General features: G+C 31.7%; 1 protein-coding gene across 1 annotated transcript; it reads right to left on the bottom strand.

The window, feature by feature from the left end:
• Positions 1-785: 785 nt before the first annotated feature.
• Positions 786-21,660, bottom strand: LOC129220201 (protein FAM133-like). The gene is made up of 8 exons (XM_054854566.1): positions 21,520-21,660; positions 19,409-19,506; positions 14,756-14,834; positions 13,293-13,355; positions 12,436-12,468; positions 8,254-8,307; positions 4,063-4,143; positions 786-1,475 (listed from the first exon to the last, which is right to left on the bottom strand). Exons 1-8 carry the CDS (start codon positions 21,541-21,543, stop codon positions 1,422-1,424), a joined length of 486 nt encoding a protein of 161 aa, XP_054710541.1. The 5' UTR covers positions 21,544-21,660; the 3' UTR covers positions 786-1,421.
• Between the last annotated feature and the right edge of the window lie 925 nt (positions 21,661-22,585).

Here is a 22,585-nt window from a genome sequence, read left to right as displayed (position 1 = left end):
CTCGACTGCCTCTTCTAGGTTAAAATTAAACCTTGCGGGATTGAAGATAATTTTCCATACATTAATTTTTTTCTAGTCAGCATGGGAAATCACAGAAAAGGAAAGGTAATCACAGCTAGTTTTATAATTTGCAAATGACTGTTTTATTTGCATAGTTTCCAACTTGTACGATTTAGCCGTACATTGTAAGATTTTCGGATGTTTTGTACGGTCATAAGGCCAATTTGTACGAGAACTGCGCGCTTTTTTTTATCGGATAACAGCATGGAGATAACAGCATGATTCTACATTAAAAAATTAAATAAAAGGCTATTTGTGTGGAATTTCCTACATTTCACAGATTACTGCAAAACTTTTATTTTGTTTCAACAGTGCAGATTTTAATCTGTAGGAACTTACAGAAAAACTATTGTTTCAAACAAGTTGTGTGTTGATTGACAATTTTTGAAAGCCGCAAAGTCATCAACTTTTAAAAGTTTAAGTTCAAAGAAATAAAAGTTTATTTATTTACTTATTTTTAATTTTTTTTTACTTTTTGCTTATAAAAGCACAGATCAAGTAAAGGTAAAGATTTAAAAATGGTATAATACTTTAAATTTTAATAATTTTCTTTATAATGGTCAAAAAAGAATAGAAATAGCCACTGCATACATTGTAAGATTATTTAGTTGGCAGCTAGGTATTTGTTAACAAGTACAAAATGGCAATAGAAACATATTTTCAATCCCTAAGCTCTCTCATTTAACAATAAAATTGTTAAAGCTAGACCACAGAGAGATGGCAGATGACTTTAAAATGGAAACATTTTTATTTGTAGTTAAACTATAACATACATTTTTGAATATACTACACTGCTGACTTGCATATATCGTCGCTTCAGAGCAACAGTAGGATATCTTTGTTGCTTTGAGGCGAGCACCTTCCTTATTGTGTCGGGAGCTGCAAAATAAGGAAATTTCCTTCTAAAGAAAATTTTATAGACAAAAATTATTGACATTGAAAGGATTTTTTATGGTAACTTTTTATTCAACTTTTTAATTTCTTCATAATGTTTTATTTTTATTTTCAAATTATTATTAAAGAATGCAATATAGCAAGCATTTTAGTACATAACTAAGATAATATATGATCACAAACAGAATTGATTGTCATAAATATAACTTTTATACAAATTGCACAAGGAAGTGCACAAAATAGTTTTTAAAAAAAGGAATTCATACACTTATTATTCAACCTCAATACATCCAAACAAGTTTCTCTAACACTTGAAAACAATTTTTTGATATAAGAATTCTCAATAAGGTCTTTCCTATTGGATATAAGTGTGGCATAAAGTTTTCTAAAGCTTTATTTTTGTACAAATCAAACACATTCTCTATACATGATAGTGATATAATATATTGTCAGAACATGATAATGCACTATTTATCCTTCACGTGCTTCTTTTTCTTCTTTACATGACTGCCAGATTCACTCTATGGAGAGAAAAAAATCATCAACATAAAACAAAATATTTATTGAAAAAAAAAATTACAGAATGACAATCAGTGTACACATGCCACTTAAAAAAGTAGTTGAGACATGTTACAATTTTCAGTTCTATGCTGTTTTGCTAAGAAATTTCCTTCTCAAAACAAATTTACCTTTCTGAAAGTGAAATTATTTGAAATACCATACAAACCTTAAGAATAAAATGAACAATTTTAAAAATCAAAACACTTGATATCGCCATGACTTTAGGGAAATATTTTTTACGAAAATATAATTTTTGGATGCAAAAAATATATAGTAAGATATCAACAATCCGAACTAACTAGACCTGGGTAAAACATATGCTATTCAATAAACTATGGTGGTTATGCATTGTCTGGGTTGAAATTCTGACAGACGGTATCCCAACTGCCCGATATCACGTCAGGGCCGAAAGCGCCGAATGTCCAGAATCCTGACATGGTCCAATTCCCGATAAGCCAGAATCCCGACATAGTCAAAATCTCGACAAGCCAGAATCCCGACAAAAAAATCTAACTACAAATCTAAATACTAGCCGGATTCGGCTATCACCTCGTCCTTGACACAGATAGATACGCTAAGTTTTTAATATAAGTTTACATATAACTTGAAATTTAAACTTGTATTATACATATTACATTATATACACATACATTTACACATATAAATCTTAATATATAAAAATCTGCGTACGTTCATCACCATAAGGCTTTTAAACGGCTAGACCGATTTTGATCAAATTTTTTGTGAAATTAAGTTGTAGCAAGCATGGTTTCGAAGCGCGATGGATCGAATCGGAAACGTTTTTGTTAATTAATTAATTTAAACATTGGATGGTTACATCTCCCAAATGATTAATATTTATTTTAACCTACTGTTGAGCGAGAACTGAAATAAATATTTAACCCATTGCCAAAGGACAATCAGAAAGCCAGCTCTGCTTTTTGTAATGAAATTTCCCACTGTGTTATGTCAATTGAGAAAGATAAAACGTAGAGAGAGTGAGTGAAGCCTGATATTTCTGGCCCGTGAAAGTTAGGATATTTTGCAAAAATTTTATTGTGGAGGCTTCGGGGCAGTAGCCCTGCCTGTCCTCCCCTAAATCTGGCCCTGTACACGCTGAAATGAAAGTTTTGGCTCCAATCTTGGCAATGCAGCATACATTATATGCAGCAAGGTTTCCACTCTTCCAATAGATTAAAAAATAGGGCCTTTATATGGCCTTTTTCCGGCACATGTTTGACTATATAGCACCACTTCGCGCCAGTGGTGCAAAGCATATTTTTGATGGTGGTTAGAGTTTCACTTATTAATACATGCATATATAGGTATACAGTCGGACCTTGTTATCAAGGTCACACTTTGAGACTTAGTAAAAGAGACTTTTTAAGTGGGATATCCTTTCAACAAATTCATATACAACTATAAGTACACCAAACATTCACTTTTCATTTTGGGTATGTATAACTCCTGTACAGATTGTGCAATTAATTATAGAGTCATTCCACATTATTTTGGCTGTGAAATGTCTCTTGTGGAACATTAAATCTCAAAATATCATTTTTTCACCGTAATACAAATACCAAAGTTTTCCATTTTTTAAGACTTATTTTTATTTTAAAAAAACAAACATAAATATTTCGGTGTTGAGGGTTACATATATGGGACATTTCACAGCCAAACACTGCAGAATGACCCTATAGTAATATAACAAACACCATGGCATACTTGGAGCATCAATTTGACACCACTGCAGCTGCATTATAAATGATAAAAGTGTTTGTGGAAAACAATCCTTTTTTCTTTTGGTACAGAACATTGTTTTTTGTTGTAGTAAAAAAGTCAGCTCATATATGAATTTGTTTTACTCATTACCAAGATTTTCGTTTATTCGGATTGCCAGTTAGTTCGGATAAACGAGGGTTCCTGTAATAATTTTGAATTGCAGTATACCTAGTGTAATCAAGTAGCTAAAATGGCATAAAAAATGAGCTGATGTGTGCATCATATGACTTCCTTTTACGCCAATTTAATGAAAATAGTGCCTTGGAGTAAGCAAGGAAACACTAAATATTTTCACCTCTAGTTTCTTGCAAACCGAAGCAAAGAAACGTTTTACACAGATTTATTTCCCCATTACTGGCAATCTTAATGTAAGTCAGTGGTGAAACTGTTTAAATATCACCAACATTGGCCAAATGAAAACCAGACTTAAAAATTAAAAAAAAAATCGCCAAATTATTAAAAGCTTATCGCCAAGTGTTTGACAAATTACATACGGACAAACAACATACATACGGACGTCACAAGAAAAACTTCGGGGGGTGAGCAAAATGTAAATTAAGGCCGATTTTTGAGTGAAATTTTTTTTGCGAATACAATACTTCCTTTTTTGTAAAAGGAAGTAATATAATACTTGCAATTTTACCATTTTTAGCTTTAGTTTTTAAACTGCCATCAATGTAAATAACTTGTTATGATAGCCAAAATAATTGCCCACTTTAATCTTCTACTGAAACAAAGCAATTATATTCTAAAAATATAACTTACATCAGATGTTCTATGGTCCACATGCTTGATATGCTTCCTTTTCTTAGATTTCTTGTGCTTATGCTTTGAGCCAGCTTCATCCTAATTGCAATTTGCAGATAAATTGCAATGGCCATGTAATGTTTGCATGGAAGAGTAAATAAAAGGCAATCAGGTATTTATAGAATGGGAAAAAATTTTAAATATTGACAACAGGTTTTTTTTTTTTATGCAGTAACAAGTTTCAAATAAAGTGTTTACTCAATCAATACTTCTCAAATGTTGTCAAATGAAAGCAATTTTTCAAGTATATAATCCCCTACTTTAATACAAGGCAATTTTCCATTTCTTTTACTATACTTTAAATAATAACATAAGTTTGATAGTTTTTATCAAACTTCTTAACCAGTGGTGATCCCCTGTGTGCATAAGCATGAGAATCCTCAAAGAAAAATGAAGAAATAAATTTATCAGATTAAGTAAAACCAAGATTATATTATAGCTGCCAACACTGAAAGATGAAAATTAAGGAGACTGATGTATAACATACAGGAGATTTCACATGAATAAAATTCCCGACACAAGTTTTAAAAATTTAAGTAGAGATTTCATTAATATTAACCTGGTATAGCACTTGAAATCAACAACTTATAGATAAAAAAATGTTCTTCAAGCACCAGTTTGTTTTCTCTTTAAACATGATAATGAACATTCTGTTTAGCAGGTAAACATTTGAGAAGTTTGGGGGAAAAATCGAAGACGTTTTTACCACAATGTTTTGGAAATAAAAGTTTTAAAAAGAAGGAAAATATTTCAATAATGTTAAGACATATTGAAATCCCTTACAATTACTTCTGCAAAGTGAGACCATTTTACTGTGGGGATTTTTTTCAAAATTTTAATAATTAAAAAATCCCTCTCCAGGGAATCCTGCTGTTTTGGTGAAAATTCAAGAGATATTTTCCTTATTGAGAAGTTCCACAGAAGAATCAAAATTTGGGAGTCTCTCGAACAAATTGGAAGAGTTGGCGGCAGCTATGTTGTATGCACTTCCGAATTTCTGTCACTTTCATGATGAACTTCTACCCCCTCCATTTTAAATGCATTAATATCTAGCAAAGTAACTAACATAATGTATGATTGGTTCGTTTGATAGCATGTGTGGTCGAAAAAATGTTATGAAAACCAGTGGAGGTGAACAGAAGCTGCTGAAAGCACTAGTGCAGCCAGAAATACCTTCTGGATTGGGTTTTTTGATCAAAGATACCTCCTTTAATAGTCTTTTTGATCTAAAATACCTGCAGAGGTTTTTTGCTTAATAATAACTCCTGGAGGAAAGGTTTTAATCTAAAATACCATCCGGAGGGTTTTTTTTTTTTTTTTTTTTGTTCAAAATTACCTTCTGAAAGGTTAAAAAAAATCAAAACAGCCCTTTCATATGCATATACTATTAGAATTTGCATTTATGTTAAAACCAATGCCTCATGAGGGGGTACCCCCCGCCCCTCGTTCGCCACTGGCTGAATAAGATTTCTTGGTAGCCACCTTTCAGATTTGAAATCAAGTTTCTTTTTTGCTTTATTGCACAGATCAATATCATGTTTCTTGCATATAGTTAAAACTTGTCTCCAGCATTTTGCAACATTACCATCTACTTTTTTTAACAGGTTTTCATGACCCTTAGGTGCAACTGGCAGCTCAAAAAACTTTCAGTTTCATAGCAGCCATCATCATTTTGTTAACAAAATATGAATTTTGTGAGTGGAAATTTTTGTGTATTTATAAGGTTATTTTCATGTTTTACACCTAATAATGTCAAATGTATAAATTGAAAAAAAAAAAAAATGTAATTACCATCCTTACACCTAATGAATTACTTCCAACATTTTTGTGCAATTTTAAACTTTACGTTTACATTAAGTGAGTCTTTGTACGAAACATGTTAAAGTTTAACGAAGGTAGCCATATTTTATGTCTTTTCAAGTGAAATATGCAAAATTGTCATTACTGTCCAGCTCAAAAGTGAAAAAAGTGAGGTTGGTAATGATCGACTGCAGATAAAATGATAACTACCTAAGTGCATTATTTCTAATATTTTAGATGCATGACTTTATGTTATATTTTTAACTTTGGATGACAAATCTAATTAAAAGATATGTTTTTTTTTTTCGTTGTTGTTTATTTCTTTGCTGTCTTGAAACACCATTAAAGCCAAATTCAGACTACTAGGGACAATGTAATATGACTTGATTTATTTAACCTCCATATAAATGCAGTGAAGCACCATTTATACGTTTTTGAAGGGACTGTATGAAAAAAGTATACAAATGAAAAAAACTATAATAGGTATAGCTTAATGTGTATCAGACTTTGAAGGGACTAATTTAAAAAAAGGAATAATTGATAAAAACGTATAAAAGAGAAACTTATAAACGGTGCTTCACTGTAAGTATTATTTAGTACTGTTAAATGCTTGTTTTTATTATTATTATTATTTATTTTTTAAAGTTGGTGGTGACAAATAAATAATAATAATAAAAGAAATGGATAAATGATTTTCTAAGGTTGCTATGAGCCTGAGACGAGAAATTGCACCTGTCAGCCACATTTCTCCATCTTAGCTAAGTTTCAAAAATTTTATTTTTCTGTATTTACTTACCTATTACTTAATTATTCGCTTTTTTTTTCCAAAAGGATTTTTACAATATACTAAGCATATATTTACTCCTTTCTTTCAAAAACTAGTGTGGAAATAGAGTAAAAAGAATCTAATTTTGCTACAGAACAGATTTTTTTTCCCCCATTTAATAAAATAGCAGGAAATGAATCTTATCAAATAATGGAAACTTTACCGGGATGGCAAAATTAAGCCGCAAGATTGGCGATTTCTCACTCTTTATTTATTTTTTGGTATTTTCCAAAGCTTATAAAGAAAGGGAAAAATACTGATGCTGATTCTTTTTATTTATTTTCATTTTAAATCAATTATTTGCTAAATTTGCAGAAAAATATTGGCTTTACTGACTAAATTCTGAAAACTCACAAATACTGCTTGGGAAATGCTTTTTATGGTTGCTACTATTTTGAAGCAAGAATTTGCACCTTTCTGGAGTTTGTCTATATATGTCAATGTATTTTTTCACTTAAAGATGTCATGTAATTTCAAAATATGCACATGCAATTTTGATTGCAAATCTTCTGTTTTACATTAGCTTTCCTCAATTTACATAATAATCATAAAACAACATCTTAATTTTGGATGTTTTAATGTAACAGAAGAATTTAAAAGCTTAGCCAAAAATGTTTGAAAATTGAAAGAAAGCTTAGAAAAGAATTCAGACAAAGTAAACCAATTGACCAAGGAAAAAAAGAAAAGGACTTGGTGGACAAGATTTTCAAAACATTCAACAAAACAGACTACACTACTTCCTATAAATGCATGTTTTGAGTTTTCTCTTTTGGAATAAAATCAATTATTTTACCTGCAGAATTGAGGGTGATTGATTATGTAACTTTATTAATTTTATATAATTGTACGTATCTTTACATAATTGGTAAAATTAGTAAGATCACATGTTCAGTCAATATCATAAGATACTTGATTAGTTCTGAAGGAAAATGTATGATAATGAAATTCTTAAATTAAAGAATAGTGCTTTACAGAAAATAAAGTAATTTTTAAAGTAAACTTTATTCTAAAATAAAGTTCACCAGTTTGTTAAACATTTTTTAAAATCAAAAATATCAAATTTCACAAAAAAAAAAAAAAAAAACATTTATTTAAGCTATTTAATTAATCATTGATGATTCACTGCCATTTATGCATTATTTTAAGAGCTCTATATTCTACAAAGGTCATTCTATTGAACAAAATGGCTTTTTAACAGTTATGCTACAAAAAATGCAATATTTTTTACAACAGACTCTGCTCACAGATAAGCAATTTTCAAATGTAATACAACACACTGGTTAGTCTTCATGACTTCAATTAAGGCTACACTGAGACCTGAGTCAGAGTCTGAGGCCCAGAAAAGGGGTTTTGGTTTTTATTATAAGCACATAAAATACATGAATAAAACTCGCTTTTTTTTCCACCTTACATCAAGTAAAACTTCCAAGTGAAATAGATTATGAGAGAGAAAATATTGTGCAAATGAGATGTACAGAAAGACATAAGAAAAAAAAACATTAATAAGTAAGATTTAAACCTACCTCAGAATTTGAAGAATCAGGTAACCTAGATGAAGATGAAGATGAGCTTGAAGACTTAAAAGAAATAAATGTGTTACTAACTGATACTGAAAAGATTTATGCAGGAATAGATAGACTTTAGTGTTTAATAAAACACACACACATATATATATATATATATATATATATATATATATATATATATATATACAGTAGAGCGCCGATTATCCGAACACGTCGGGACTGACCCTAGTTCGGATAAGCAAAAGTTCGGATAATTGGACAGACAATTTAAAGGATATCCCTATCTATACAAAAACCTTCACACTTTATCCAGGCTTAGGACTGGCAACACTGTTAGTGCTGGCGTGTTTAAAAAAATTTTTTTTTTTTTGTCTTTTTTTCATTTTTTAAACTTTTTTTTGTCTTTTTTTCATTTTTTAAACTTTTTTTTGTCTTTTTTTAAAAAAGATTATAATTTAAGTAAAAAAGCTTTTGATTTTTTCTTGCTTCAAAGAAGACATTCTTTTCAATGCTGCCATATCTCTAATGCTTCTTAAATGCATTGCTTGAATAGGATCAGCGTCTTTCTGCCTTTCGAGCCATTTCGTAGCTTTTTCCAAGCATTCAAAGGCTTCGCTATGTGATGGACCTGGGTCATTTTCAGAGCATTCATTTTCAATTTCATTTTTATTTTCTTCATTTTCGCCTTCAATCTCAGCCACAATCTCATTGTCATTTAAAATCTGATATCCAGGGTCTTGCATGTCACAATTTAGCCACTCATTAATTTCTTTTTCCTCATAATTTAGGATTCTTCCCATCTCTTTTATAGTTTTACACTCCTCATTTTCCTTATCAGATGCTTCTGCTCCAGTATCAATTTTTTCCCTGTTTAAAATTTTATTCCAGGCATTTTTTAACGTTGATGATTTTACAAGCTTCCTGGAATCGGCAGCCATAATGCAACAATCTTTTAAATTAATGTTTTTGTCATTCTGGGAATCAGGCTCTTCAGTGTCTTCTGATAGAAGCATCTTTCTCAACATTTGCTTTCTATAAAAGCGCTTAAATGTCTCTATTACACTCTGATCCATGGGTTGTATCAGTGATGTAACATTAGGTGGCAAAAACTTTACTCGGAACTTCCCATTTTCCCGTTCAAGGGTATCTGCACACGGATGTGAAGGTGCATTATCAAGAAGTAGGAGTACTCTGCCCTCTTTCTTCATATCTTCTTGATGTGTCTTAACTTTAGGAATGAATGTGTGATCATACCAATCAATGAAACCTTCTGATGTCATCCAAGCCTTCCTTTGAGAAGTGTAAATTACTGGCAGATTTTTCCAATTATTAAAACATCGAGGCTTCTTTGAATGTCCTATCACGAACAATGATATTCGATGGTTACCGGTTGCATTTGCGCAATTAAGAACTGTGATTCTTTCTTTGTTTAATTTAGTTCCAGAAGCACTTTTTTCGAACCCAGATGCTAATGTTTTTCGGGGTAAAGATCTCCAAAACAGGCCGGTCTCATCTGCATTGTAAATAAATTCTTCTTCGTATTTTTCTGATTTTACAAATTCAATAAATTCATTTACGAATTTCGTAGCAGACTCTGTAGATGCAGATAATTTTTCACCATGCAATCCGATTTCACGTATACCATGCCGTAGCTTAAAATTTCTAAGCCACCCAGAGCTTGCTTGAAATGTATTAGTATTTTCTCTATTCAACTTTTCGTTGAAAAATAGTGCCTTCTCACATAATAAGGGTCCAGAAATGGGATGACCAGATGAGCGTTTCTGCAAAAACCACATGTGCAAAGCTTCATCTACTTTATCATCAAAGGATTTTTTCATCGATTTTCTATCTAAGCTTCCTTGCTCATTTTCAAGTCCCGTTAAATACTTCATAATTGATTCTTCATTCTTTTTTATATCTGATATTGTAGACTTTCCTAAACCAAACTCCGCTGCTAATTTTGAAGCGGCTTCATTATTTTTCAGCCTCTTCAATATCTTTCCTTTGTCTCCTAGCGAAAGAACAACTCTTTTTCGCTTTCCAGACATCTTTTCACCTTCGTTGCAGAAAAAGAAATGAGCTAGATCGCTGGTGTAATCAACAACCGCTATCAAGAAACCTTTAGTAACAACCACTAACAACTCTATTAACAACAAGAATTAACAGCGGCTAGCAACCGATATCGACGATAACAAACTCTAAAAAAAGCAGAGCACATGATTCTGAGCAACTCACTTTGTCAACGTAGATACGTCACACAAACCAGTTTTTCCCCACGTGTCCACAGCGAGGGTGGGGGGAGAAGAATGCAAATAGGAATTTTGTGCTTTGACCTTGGTTTCTCAACCCCTTTCTTCAAACCTTTTGTGTTCTCTCTTCCCACTAACAAAACTCCCCAAAAATACCTTGCAGTTTCCGGATTAAAATTTGTATGCCAAGAAAGAAAAGAAAAAAGATAGATAACAGGGTGAAAAAAAGAGTACGTACGTAATTGAAAGCTTGGTTGGAAGGGACAGAAAAAAAAAATTAGGTTTTGGATGAAAAATGTGCCGTTCGCATAAAGTTCGGAAAAAATTTTTAAAAGGCGAAAAACACGGTTCGGATAATTGGAAGTTCGGTTAATTGGAGTTCGGATAATCGGCGCTCTACTGTATATATATATATATATATATATATAATGCATTTACCGATTAAACAGAAAAGGGAGATTCAGAAATCTACAACAGAGTAAGTATATCCCCCCCCCCCTTAAGTGAAAACCACTAACAAACTACCAATATATTTTTAGACATTTTTCAAAAATTTCGTAGCTCAAAAACAGTAAACTCTAATGTTAGGGCAAAATTAAATAGCGGGGGGGGGGGGGGGAATAGTAAAATGCCAGCTATCACCTATCTAACAATTTTTAAACTAAATTCTTAAACATATACAGTCAATTTGCAATAACTCGAATCTAAAGGGGCCGAGGAAAAAATTCAACTTATCGGAAGTTCGACTTACCGCTAGTTTCGGTATTCAACATTTTAATATTAAACCCATCGAATATTTTAATTAATATGTACATATAACAGAGAAAATTACAGAACTAAAACGTTTTTAAGCAAAATATGTACAGTTTAATCAAAAATATTGAGAGAAAAAAATCAAAAGCATGGTTTTGATTTCGATACTGCTGGAAGAACTTGAATGGAGCTGATTCTACTTCAGGAAAGGTGCACATCTTCATTCGTTTCAAGTTCGGATTCATGGATTCTACGCTTTAGAAGTTTCTCTTTTTCTTTTAATATCATTGACAGAGTACTTGCTTAGACATCTTTAATAGTAAAGAAAACTCACTCTGTCTCTCAGGAACTTATCAGCAAATGATTGAACTAAAGAATGAAGGGGAATGTATCTTAACTTAGGTCAGCCTTTAAATAAAGTTACAATCAGTTGAATTGACTTGACAACTTGACAGCTTAAAAACAAATTCGTAATCCAGCAATATTTCAAAGTGTAAACAGTACAGTACAACGAAAGAAAACAAACTAACTCATTTCCGCACGTATAACTCCTTTATCGCTCATTGTCTCAACAGATGCTCTTCTTGCTTTATTGGTCTATTGTGCAGGAATTGCAAGTGAAGATGAATTAATTTTTCTCTTATAGTCACTTCTTTTTTTCTTTTTTTTTTTTTTTTTTGTTCTTTTGAACTAAATTTCGAGTCATCTTTGAAAAAACTTCGTGTTAAAGGAAATTAACTTCGAGATATTGATCATAATAATTCCATTCGCATGGAATTAAAGACAAAGAGGTTGGGACTTGATAAAAACTTAGAGTTATAGTAATATTCGAGTTATCGGGCTTTGAGCTATCGCGAATTGACTGTAGTTTAATCCAGTCAGAAAATAAACAGCTCTAAACATAAAGGAAAATAATAATATAAGTCATTTTCAAAATATGATACACATATTGGATAATTTTGTGGTTTATCAAAAATAATTTTTGTTATTATGAAATGATAAATTTTTTGTAATTAAGATTCTACTTTTTAATCAAGATCTACTCTACATGTAATTGATATAGGTTAGGGTATCATGATAAAATTATAAAACTTCAAAGGGTGTCATGAATTGGAAAAGTTTGGGAGTCTTTGTTATAAGTCATTAAAATGAATAAGAAAAAAAAACCATAACTCACCCTCTTCTTTTTCCTTTTCTTATGCTTCTTCCTCTAAAGAATGCAGATAAAAAAAATTATATTAAAACATAAAACAGTAATTAATAAAATACAAAATGGGGCTCATTTATAATGACACTGCTTGTCACAACACATTGCTTATAACAAAAAAAAAGATCACTAGTCCAAGGAAGTCCCAATCAAAAATAACATTACACCACTTTGCTTTAAACGTCATAGTTTAAGTAGAAACAATGCTTTCAAGAACATTTTCCCCATCGATTAACTTTTGATTTTATCACTTTTAAATAAAATTAAATTCACTAGTCCGAGGAAGTCCCAATCGAAAGAAATGTTACTCCACCTTGCTTTAGGTGTTATCGTTTAAGTCGTAGCAAATTCTTTAAAAAAAAAATTTCAGTTAACAAACTTCAGCAGAGAAAACTTTTAACTTACAGTACATAGAAATAAAAACTTTCTGAGTTGAGTATATTACTCACGTGTATTGGCAACAATATGGTTGATAGCAAGTGTAGAGCACAATATTTGATTCGCTTGTTGATTATTATAACATGGAAACGTTGTAGAAAAATGCGCCAAAATGCATCATTTGTGATGTCATCAAAACCACGCCTTATTTGAAATTGGACATTTTTAAAAAAATAACTGTTGGGAAAATGAAATTATTTTCTTGGTCTTTTTTTTTTTTGCTGATTTTACCAATTTCAATGACCAAAAGTAGTATTTTTGACTGAAGGGAACCACCCCATTCTGGTCCAAAATGTGCAAATACCAAGCATTAGCAAAATACAATTTCTGACGCATTTCATTCAAATAAATAAACATTACACTTGTATGTATAACAAAAATCTTTTTACCTCAGATGATGAGCTCTCACCCAACATTTTTTCTCTGTGGTATCTTAACTCTTCTTTGAATTTCTGAAAGGGAAAAAAAACATTTCACGATATCTGCTGAACTTTGAGTTTTCAATTTCATGATTTCTACCAGTTTTTTTCTGTGACTTGCACTTTTTTTTTTTATAAAAAAGATTTTTTTTTCTCTAAAAAAAGAGTATCTACAGGGCTTATGCTAGGGATTTCAAATTGCTGGCCAACAAATTAGCAAAATTTTAATTGTTTCAGCCAAATTCCAAAAGTTTTAGCCAAATACTTAAGGGGACACTGGACCTTGAAAACAAAATTTTTTAATTATGGATGGATTTGCATAAAATTTTATTCATATACTTTAAACACTGGTAAAAAGCTTAATTATAAAATTTCATTACAAAATTTTAATTAGAAGACCAATTATTTTAAAAAATGTAAGTAACCTTAACGATAATTAACAAAACTTTGAAAAGTCCCTTGCGGAATTATTTTGATTTTACAACACTGAAACTTATTTTAAGTCATTCTCTATACTATAATAAATAAAACAAAACTCATAAAATTGTCCTCATATTCAAATAAATTCAAAAAAATAAAAATTTCAAAAATTTCTTCCTTTTGAACGTCCAGTGTCCCCTTAAATCTTATAAAATTTAATTGTAGTTTTTTAATTTTTTTTAGAAAACTTCAATTAGATAACAAAGGAATAATTTAATAAAATATACAATACAAGTGCTTATATGATATATCTTAAATATGCAGAACAACCTTAAGTTTGATAAATAATTAATAACAATGAATAAGACATTGAGTACCAAGACTTTTGCCAAATCTGAGTTTCTTTGGCCGAATTTATGATTTTATTGCATTTGGAGTGATGGTGAATGCTTAGAGCGGGCCCTGATATCTACACCAGTTTTTTATGAAAGCGGAATTATATCTAAGCTATGGTTTATAAATTTATTTTCAAAGAGGCTAAGAAAATCAATAATTTGAATTTGTACCATGACAAAAAAAAAAACAATTAAAGCAATTAACACCATAAAAGCACTATTTTCATGACTTTCATTTCTGAGGTTTTTGAAAGCCCTTTGTAATAGCAAAAATTCAAGCCTCATAAAATATTTCATGTTAATATAAAAGATCAATTTTTTATGGCAAAGAGACTGACTTTGTTTAATATAAATAGTTAAATAGAGAATAAGGTTTAAAAGAAACAACAAAAACAAAAGGAATTTTGAAAATACTTCATTAAAAAAAATCAGCATCGAAACTTTTATCTTTGTGTAAATTAAATAGTAATAGTAATCAAAATTATGGTCTTTAAATTGTAATTTTAAAAAAAGAAAAAACTGGACCTTTTAAATATTTTTGTTATTAGAAATGTTTTCTACGAAATATAAAATAATCTGTACATATTAATTTAACCGCATTGAATAGTAAAAGTTTACTTCATTCATTCGTTCTTCCCATGCAGCAAGTGTTGTAGAGCCTTGCTTTTTCTTTTTTAAGATTTCTTTGACTTCCTCCCTAGAAAAATCGACAAAAAGCACAGTGAAAGGATTTTAAATAGTGTTTTAACAACATATCTAAAACTACCAAGAACGAATCTGTCATATGCAGGTAAAAGGCAGTAACTGTAAGTTTTTCATTTTTTTTCATTTATGTCAATCATTGTACGTTTGCTTTATGGAACAACCTTGCTTATTTGGTTTCCGCTTAAAAACCTCTAATTCAAATATTTCTCTACTGTTAATATTGTATCTAAAACATATCTCTTCAAACATGAAGAAAACTAATTTCTGCACATACTGCCATTTACCTGCTCACAGCAGAAATGTTGAAAACAAAGACATATAATGCAATTAGTATTTAATTTCTTAAAAAGAAAAAAAAAACACACAGACAAATCGGTAATCAAAGTTTGAGAAGATCTCATTTGGAGTACATGCTGTTCAGTTTTGGTCTCCTTATCTCAAGAAAGCTATTTCTTTGTTGGAAAGTGATCAAAGAAGGGCTACTAGACTACTAAGGGGACTTTCAGATTTAGATTACAATAATAGGCTAAATATGCATAGCCTGGATTAAAGAAAAATCAGAGGGGGTATGATTTATCATAGGCGCCCATATAGAGGGGCAAGTGGGGGCTCAAGCCCCCCCCCCCTCCCTAGAAATCGGAACTTTCTTGCTGTACTTTTTCCTTTACAAAAATTTAAATTTACCAAAATAAAAGATGTTAATGGGTTAAATTTTTGCCCGGAAAGCAGGACAAGGGATCAAATCTCAGGATAACTTGTAAATTAGGAAAAATTACTACATTAGTAGGGCTGTGGGCCAGTGGCGCAGCAAAGGGGTGGGGTGGGGGGTTAAAACACCCCCCAGAGACCTTGGTATTAGCATAAATGTGTATTCTAATACAGTAATTTAAACATATGAAAGGACTGTTTTGACCAAAAAACCCTCTTGAGAAGTTTTTTTTATAAAAAAATCCCTCCAGAAGATTTTTTGATCATAAAATCCTTTCCAGAAGGTTTTTCTGGCTGGGCTAGTGCTGTGGGCACTTGGAACAGCTTACTGGAAGAGGCGATAATGAGCAAGGGGGTGGATAGCTTGAAGAAGGCCATTGATCTTCAATTCTACATTGTGGACTAATATAATGACTAGGAAACAGGGTTGGCTTTCTGGCGGCAGAAACTAGTTTTTGCCGTTCCAGTGGCAGAAACTGGTTATAACCGGTAAAAACCAGCAAAAACTGGCAAAAACTTAAAAGCATCTTTAATTACTTAAGTGATTGCTAAATGATATTCGTTTAAGTAAACTAAAAAATTGGACTTCATTTCATCATTTTAAAAAATAAAATCCCATGCTAATGCCCTTGATTTAGTTCGAGAAGGGAATTTTTCAATTGCAGATACTCATAATGTTTGGATTAATCTAACAAAGGACGAAAAATCATATAGGTGTTTTGGAAAGAGTAGCGACATACAAAATTAAAAGGCATTTCAGATTTTAATTTGCTCACTTACAGGCTTCATCTAAGTTGTTTGTGATCGAAATTATCATGTGCTTCAAGAAGAAAGTGCCAGAATTTTACTTGCCAATATTAACATAGATTTTTTACCCAATGTCACAGCTTTGCAATACAATAGAAATACAAAAAAAAAAAAAAAAATGCAATAGATGAAAGTTTCACGAACATTGCTTGTTCCTTCATGTATTGCCTGCTAGCTCTTCTGTTACAGGAATATTCTAAAGTTTCTCATTCGTACATATTAGATTGAGAAACTGATCAGATTTTAGAAACCACCTTTTCTAAGAAGCAACTGCAGGGTCCAAACAATGTAACATTTGATTTTAAATTGTGGTTATATCATAATTAAATTGTGCTTTGGTTAATAATTATTTTTTCCATGCACTTCCTATTGCATGTTAATAATTTAATTTTTTTTTGATTTTGTGAGTTTTTGCCAGTTTCTGCCGCAAATGTGGCAGAAAGTGAATTTTGCCATGCCGGTTTTAACTGGTTTCTACCAGTGGTTTTAACCGCCTCGGCAGAAAATTGCCAAAATATGCTAGGAAAAGCCTTGCTAGCCCCAAAGCCTGTTGCTAGTTGTCACATTTGTATTTATATCACTTTACTTTTTACTTTAAAAATGACCCTTGTAACTTGTTTAATACCAAATCAGACTTGACAAATAACATCATAACGCAGTAGCATATCAGGTGACACCAACAGTGGATCTTAAAAGTGTTTGTGCACTTACTATTTTCAATGAAATGTTTTAATGTTTCGGAACAGGTATTTAATTATAAGATCTAAGATCTATTTTAACAAAACTACATGAAAAGTGTAAATAAAATAATACTTGATTTTCAAGGAATCAATTATCAAAAAGACTTAGAAACTTGAAACTTTTTCTCACAAAAGGCTTTGTACGCTTTTTAAAATATCTACATATTACTAAATAATCTACCTAATTGTCTATTAAGACAATATTTAGTAGAATATCATGCAACATCCAGAACAGCTTTTGAATGTCTTCGAATAGATTTCATTGTTTTTTTTTTCTTTTCTAATTTCTAAGAGAGTGTTCAACCACACTTCAAGCCTTTCACTGTTTTTTGTTCACTTTTTGTTTCGATGTCATATTTTCGTAATCTAACCTCCAGCTATCTGCAAATATGTTGCACTAGGTTTAAACCTGGCAATTGAGGAGATATTTTCAAAACTCGAGGACAATTTTTGAGGCACCATACACAAACGTCAAAAGTCACGTGCTTCTTAATGTTATCTTGATTAAAAAACAACGTTGTTTCGAATAACCAAATTTTAGACTAATAGTCTAAAATTATCTTTTAAAATAACAACACAGTTCATTATTTTAACGATAAATTCCAAATTGCCAAGTCCTGATGCTGATATGCACCCTCAAACACAAGAACACCTTCACCTCCCTGATTAACAGACCTATCTAATTTCTTAAGATTAAATTCCTCATTTTTTCTTCTCTTCATAATTATACAACATTGGAACAAAAAATGTTGAATTTCTTTCTGTATGCAAATAAAACATTATTCCAGAATGTTTCAGGCTTATTTATCATTCATATTGCCATGGAAAGTTTCCTGCAAATGAAAACTTTTCTGCAGGAAAAGCTCCCATTTAATCTAGCTCCTCTGAGAACTTGACACAGTTTCAAAGTAAATTAAAACGCAAATTTTTTTATTAAACTCAGGAGAAACTTTTACAGCACTTAAATGTGTTCATAAATTTTCTAATTGTAAATCTATGACGACGTTTTGTTAACTTTGCTGGTTTACCCATTCTTACCTTGGTTTTAATCTTTTTTCTTTAAAGCATTCTGTCACATACTACGCTTAAAAAGGTAAAAAGCAACTAATTTTGTGCTATTTTGAACCAATTTACCACTAATCTGAGGGAAAAAAATCAAATTTTGATTGGTGTTAGTTGTTTTTTTAGGAATGCCAGCCATTTTTAAATAATAAACAGAATATTACAGACTAAATAAACAAAAAAAAATGATTTTTAAGTGTCGACACAATGCAAAAATAGTAAAAAAAACAAAACAATATATGATAATTTTAATCATAAATGTATTCAAAAAATTTGAATGTACAAAGACTTTTATGGCGTGTTCTTTCTCTTTTTGACCCATTTCAAAAAGAAACTCAGACAATATTAAAAAAAAAAAAAGAAAACTACTGGGTTTTATTTAGAACTAGGGGCACCCGCATGGCTTTGCCCGTAGTAGAAAATTAAAAGTTGTTTTGGTTCGCCTGTATATTTACATATAATGTATGATGAATTTCTCGCCAATTGGCTTGCCCATGTTGCGGTTCCACGTTATGATAACTTGGTAATTTACTCGTCCGTCTTATGATAATTTTGGTCGGGAAAATGTTCTTGAAAATGGAATAGAAAAAGAACAAAATCGAATTTTCGAAACATCCCTTCGAGGTGCACACCCCCATGCTACAGACTAATTTTGTGCCAAATTTCATGAAAATCGGCAGAACGTTCTAGGCGCTATGTGCGTCACAGAGGACTGGACAGAAATCCAGACAGAGAAACTTTCAGTTTCATTATTAGTAAAGATTAGAAAGTCGCCCGTCAAGGTATGACTGGTGAAAATTGCTTTTACTCTCCTACGTTTGAACGAAGCAGTTGCCTGTTTGGTGATATTCTGATATTTGAAATTTCAACCCTAACCCCAGTGGATTAACCCTAAACTTCATTAGGTAGCGTTCATTGTTGACCATTTTTTCATTTCTTCATTCTCCTAAAATGACTGTCATACCAGTAAAACAGTTAAGTTACCGGATCGAGTTCAGCCTTGTCACAATAAAGCCTTCCCCTGCATGTTAAACATTGCCAAAACATATTATCAAATTATCATGCCAAGGCGGGAATTTCATTGTTGAAACTCGAGGGTAACTCGATCATTGGCTATTATTTATATGAGGTTGACATAGAGATGATGAGAAAAAATATTTAATTTCATTTTTTTGGGAGCCACAGTAGGTCAGGATACTGTTGAATAAGGTTTTTTGGGTAGTTGTTAAGATTTATGAGGTTGAATTACCATGAAGGACGTTCTCTGTTTAGATAATCCCTAATTGACGGACCTCCACTTGAAACTGGGCCACGAGCTCTTGCCATTGCTATAGGATTCATAAATGCCTACAAAATAAGAACATTTGTTATTAAATCAAAAATACAGTTGAACTTGGTTAATGATATTGTTTATAGTGATAGCCAGATGTAAATATTAAGTCTGGAAAAAAAAAATTCTCCTTAGATATAAATTCTTCCCAAATCCCAAAGTTATTCCAAGCTGGCTTAACACTAAAGTAGCAAGTCTTATTGCAATCAGTCAAATTTTCACGACATCATATATTATACTGCATACACATACATCACTACCACCCAGTGGAACAAGCAAGAGTTTTGAGGGGGGGGGGGTTTCCAGGATCGAAATTCCACCATTCTCATATTGAACTAAAACACGCTGCCTAACATATTATTTTTATTTTATCGATAATTGGGAACAAAAAACAGTAAAAAATCAATCATAGAATAACTATTTAACATTAATTATCAAAATAAATTATTAATAAAAAATAATCAAAATGTAAGAAAGTTCATGAATCTATGTATACAGTGAAGCACCGTTTATAAGTTTTTGAAAGGACTGTATGAAAAAAGCGTACAAACGAAAAAACGTATAATAGATATAGTTTAATGTGTATTAGACTATGCAGGGACCAATTTTAAAAACGTATAATTGATAAAAACACATAAAAGAGAAACATATAAACGGTGCTTCACTGTATTTACTTTTATCATTATTAAAAATAAAAACTGCAATGCAAAATCATCATTGTAGAACAATTTATGTTTGCATACAATTTTGATTTTATTATTTGACAGAAATGATTGTCTATAATGGCACTCGGCTATTTAGAGTCATGAATATTATATAAAGGGGAGCTTGGACAACATTATAACAGTTTCCCTATGTACAGGGATGCTCACCCACCCTTAAGAGCAAGCCCACCCCCCTCTGGCTAAATATTACAAAGACCTCTCCAGAAACAAGAGCCTTCTCCAAAAAAAGTGGAAAATACCCTCTCAAAACACCCCCCCTCCCCCCAGGTGGGCACCCCTGCTATGTAACATAAAAGCTTTTAGCTTTTTAAGTGTTAATCATTAGATAAAAAAATTTGTACTCATCAGATAAAACATTGCATGCTCACTTAAGTCATTGTCAGAAATAAGCAAACGCTAGGGTATTTTATGATCAAGATCGAGAATTTTAATCTAGCATCTTATTTCCTAACATAGAAACCAAACCTTAAATCTTCAAACCTCATTGGACGTTTTCATTCATCGTGAACAGGATCAGCTATTGAGGAGTTAAATTAGAAGTTTTACCATTTTGAAAAAAGGTGGACAAAATGATATTTTGTCTGGGGCACAGTTTTTTCGTGGGTGGAAAAAACTTGGCAACACTTATTAAGGCTGATGGAACTTTGATCCAGTCAATGCAAAAAATCATGATAGGCATTGCAAGAATGGAAAATGTAGTTGAAGATAGTGCTCGGGTTTCCCTTCAAACCTCCTGCTTTTTTTTTTTTTTTTTTTTTGTAGTTCAATTTGTCATCAAATGTCATTTTCCTTATGTGCATGCAACAGAATTTTTTGGAGATATAATATTTATTTTGTTCTACTGTATCCTGCATACATAGAAAACTTAATGAAAAAATTTCAAATTATCTTTGATTTAAAACAAATGGAACTAAGACTTTTCATTTTGTGATGCATAGAAAATGTATCCCTGGAATCCTAGTGATTTCTAAATTGAATCTGGTCAAGTAAAATAAAAAATGCAAAGGTGTCAAGAAGCTTCTTAAGGTAGTAAACAACGCACTCCTTAAATGGTCACGTTTTTAAATATAAAATCCCCCTCCCTCCCAAAGAAAGGTCACTTTTACCATGATTCGATACGTTTATTTTTAAAACCCCAATGATCCAGCGATATCCAAAAAGGATAACAAGAACTTCAAATTTTGAAACTAGTTCACAACAAAATCTCTAATGTAATATTAATATTTTCGCTTGAAACTTCAAGAAAAATTATTTTAAAAAATTAGATGTGGAGGAAATAACTTATAACAAAAACACAAAACATACATAACGAGTGTCCCGTTTCCCCATGATGAGCAGTGTACACAAAACAGATGAGTGAGAAAACAAAAATGCAGTAAATTTTCGTCAAGCTGGAAAAACTAAAACGTTTCCCATAAAAACATTTTTTTATGATTTTTTTTTTCAATATTTATCAACATTCTTTGAGTGGTTAAAATCAGCCAAGTCTCTTAACCTGTGCCGTCATAATCCAAACACAGCAGTTAATGAAAAAAAATCTGAAAATTACGGTATCTGCTGCCATCTACTGGCTGGTTACACAAGTGGTCAAAATATTTGAAAGTTTGTTTTCTGGGAAGGGGAAAAAAATTAAAATAATTACTTATTCATCATCCAATTTCAAAACAAAGTATTAAAAATGACTATGAAATATGGAGAAAGTTTTTATGCTCATTCGTTAACTTTTGCTGTGCAATAATATAAAATGAATAAATAAATAAATAAATGGAAGACTAAGAAAACCTTAAATACTTGGTATTAACGAAAATAACTAGCACTAAAAGCAAGGAAGTTCTCTTTTCTGGGGGGGGGGGGGCTTGCGTTCCCACTTGCCCTCCTATATGGGTTCCATTGTTTTTAACCATGGTGACGAAAATCAGACCCACTTTTTCTTTTACATTTTAATTTAGAAGCAGCCAGCTTCTAAATTAAAATGCATGAGTCAGCCAGCGTAGACGATTTAAATCGTCTACGCTGGCTGACTCATGACTACTGCGAAAAATACTCCTCTTGATAGGCCCAAGAAATAATTAAAAAAGAAAAATTAATTTGAATTTTAACATCTTGAATTCAAATAGTGTTTGTCGCAATAACGAGTGTGTGTGTGTGTGTGTGGTAGTGGTGAGTGTGTGTGTGTAGACGCGTGTGTTTTTGTGTCTGTGTGCAGGCATGAGTGTGTGTGTGTAGACGCGTGTGTTTTTGTGTCTGTGTGCAGGCATGAGTGTGTGTATGTAGGGTATGGACGCAACCAGGAGACGATTTCTGCTAGAGGAGAAGCATCGGGAGGGGCCGGTCGACGGTGGTGCTGCAGAGGAAGGCGGAGGGGGGGGGG

This window comes from Uloborus diversus, chromosome 4 (assembly GCF_026930045.1).
Source record: "Uloborus diversus isolate 005 chromosome 4, Udiv.v.3.1, whole genome shotgun sequence".
Classification (NCBI taxonomy): domain Eukaryota; kingdom Metazoa; phylum Arthropoda; class Arachnida; order Araneae; family Uloboridae; genus Uloborus; species Uloborus diversus.
Note: the sequence above shows the minus strand (reverse complement) of the source record. Positions and strands in the feature narration are given on the sequence as shown.

Bases quoted from the DNA above. Each gene is read 5' to 3' on its own strand.
- LOC129220201 (XM_054854566.1), bottom strand. From the start codon at position 21,543: ATGGGGAAACGGGACACTCGTTAT. The intron at 19,507-21,519 runs GTATGTTTTGTG...CTTATTTTGTAG, and splicing joins GGAAACGGGACACTCGTTAT to GCATTTATGAATCCTATAGC. The intron at 4,144-8,253 runs GTAGGTTTAAAT...AATTGCAATTAG, and splicing joins CTGATTCTTCAAATTCTGAG to GATGAAGCTGGCTCAAAGCA.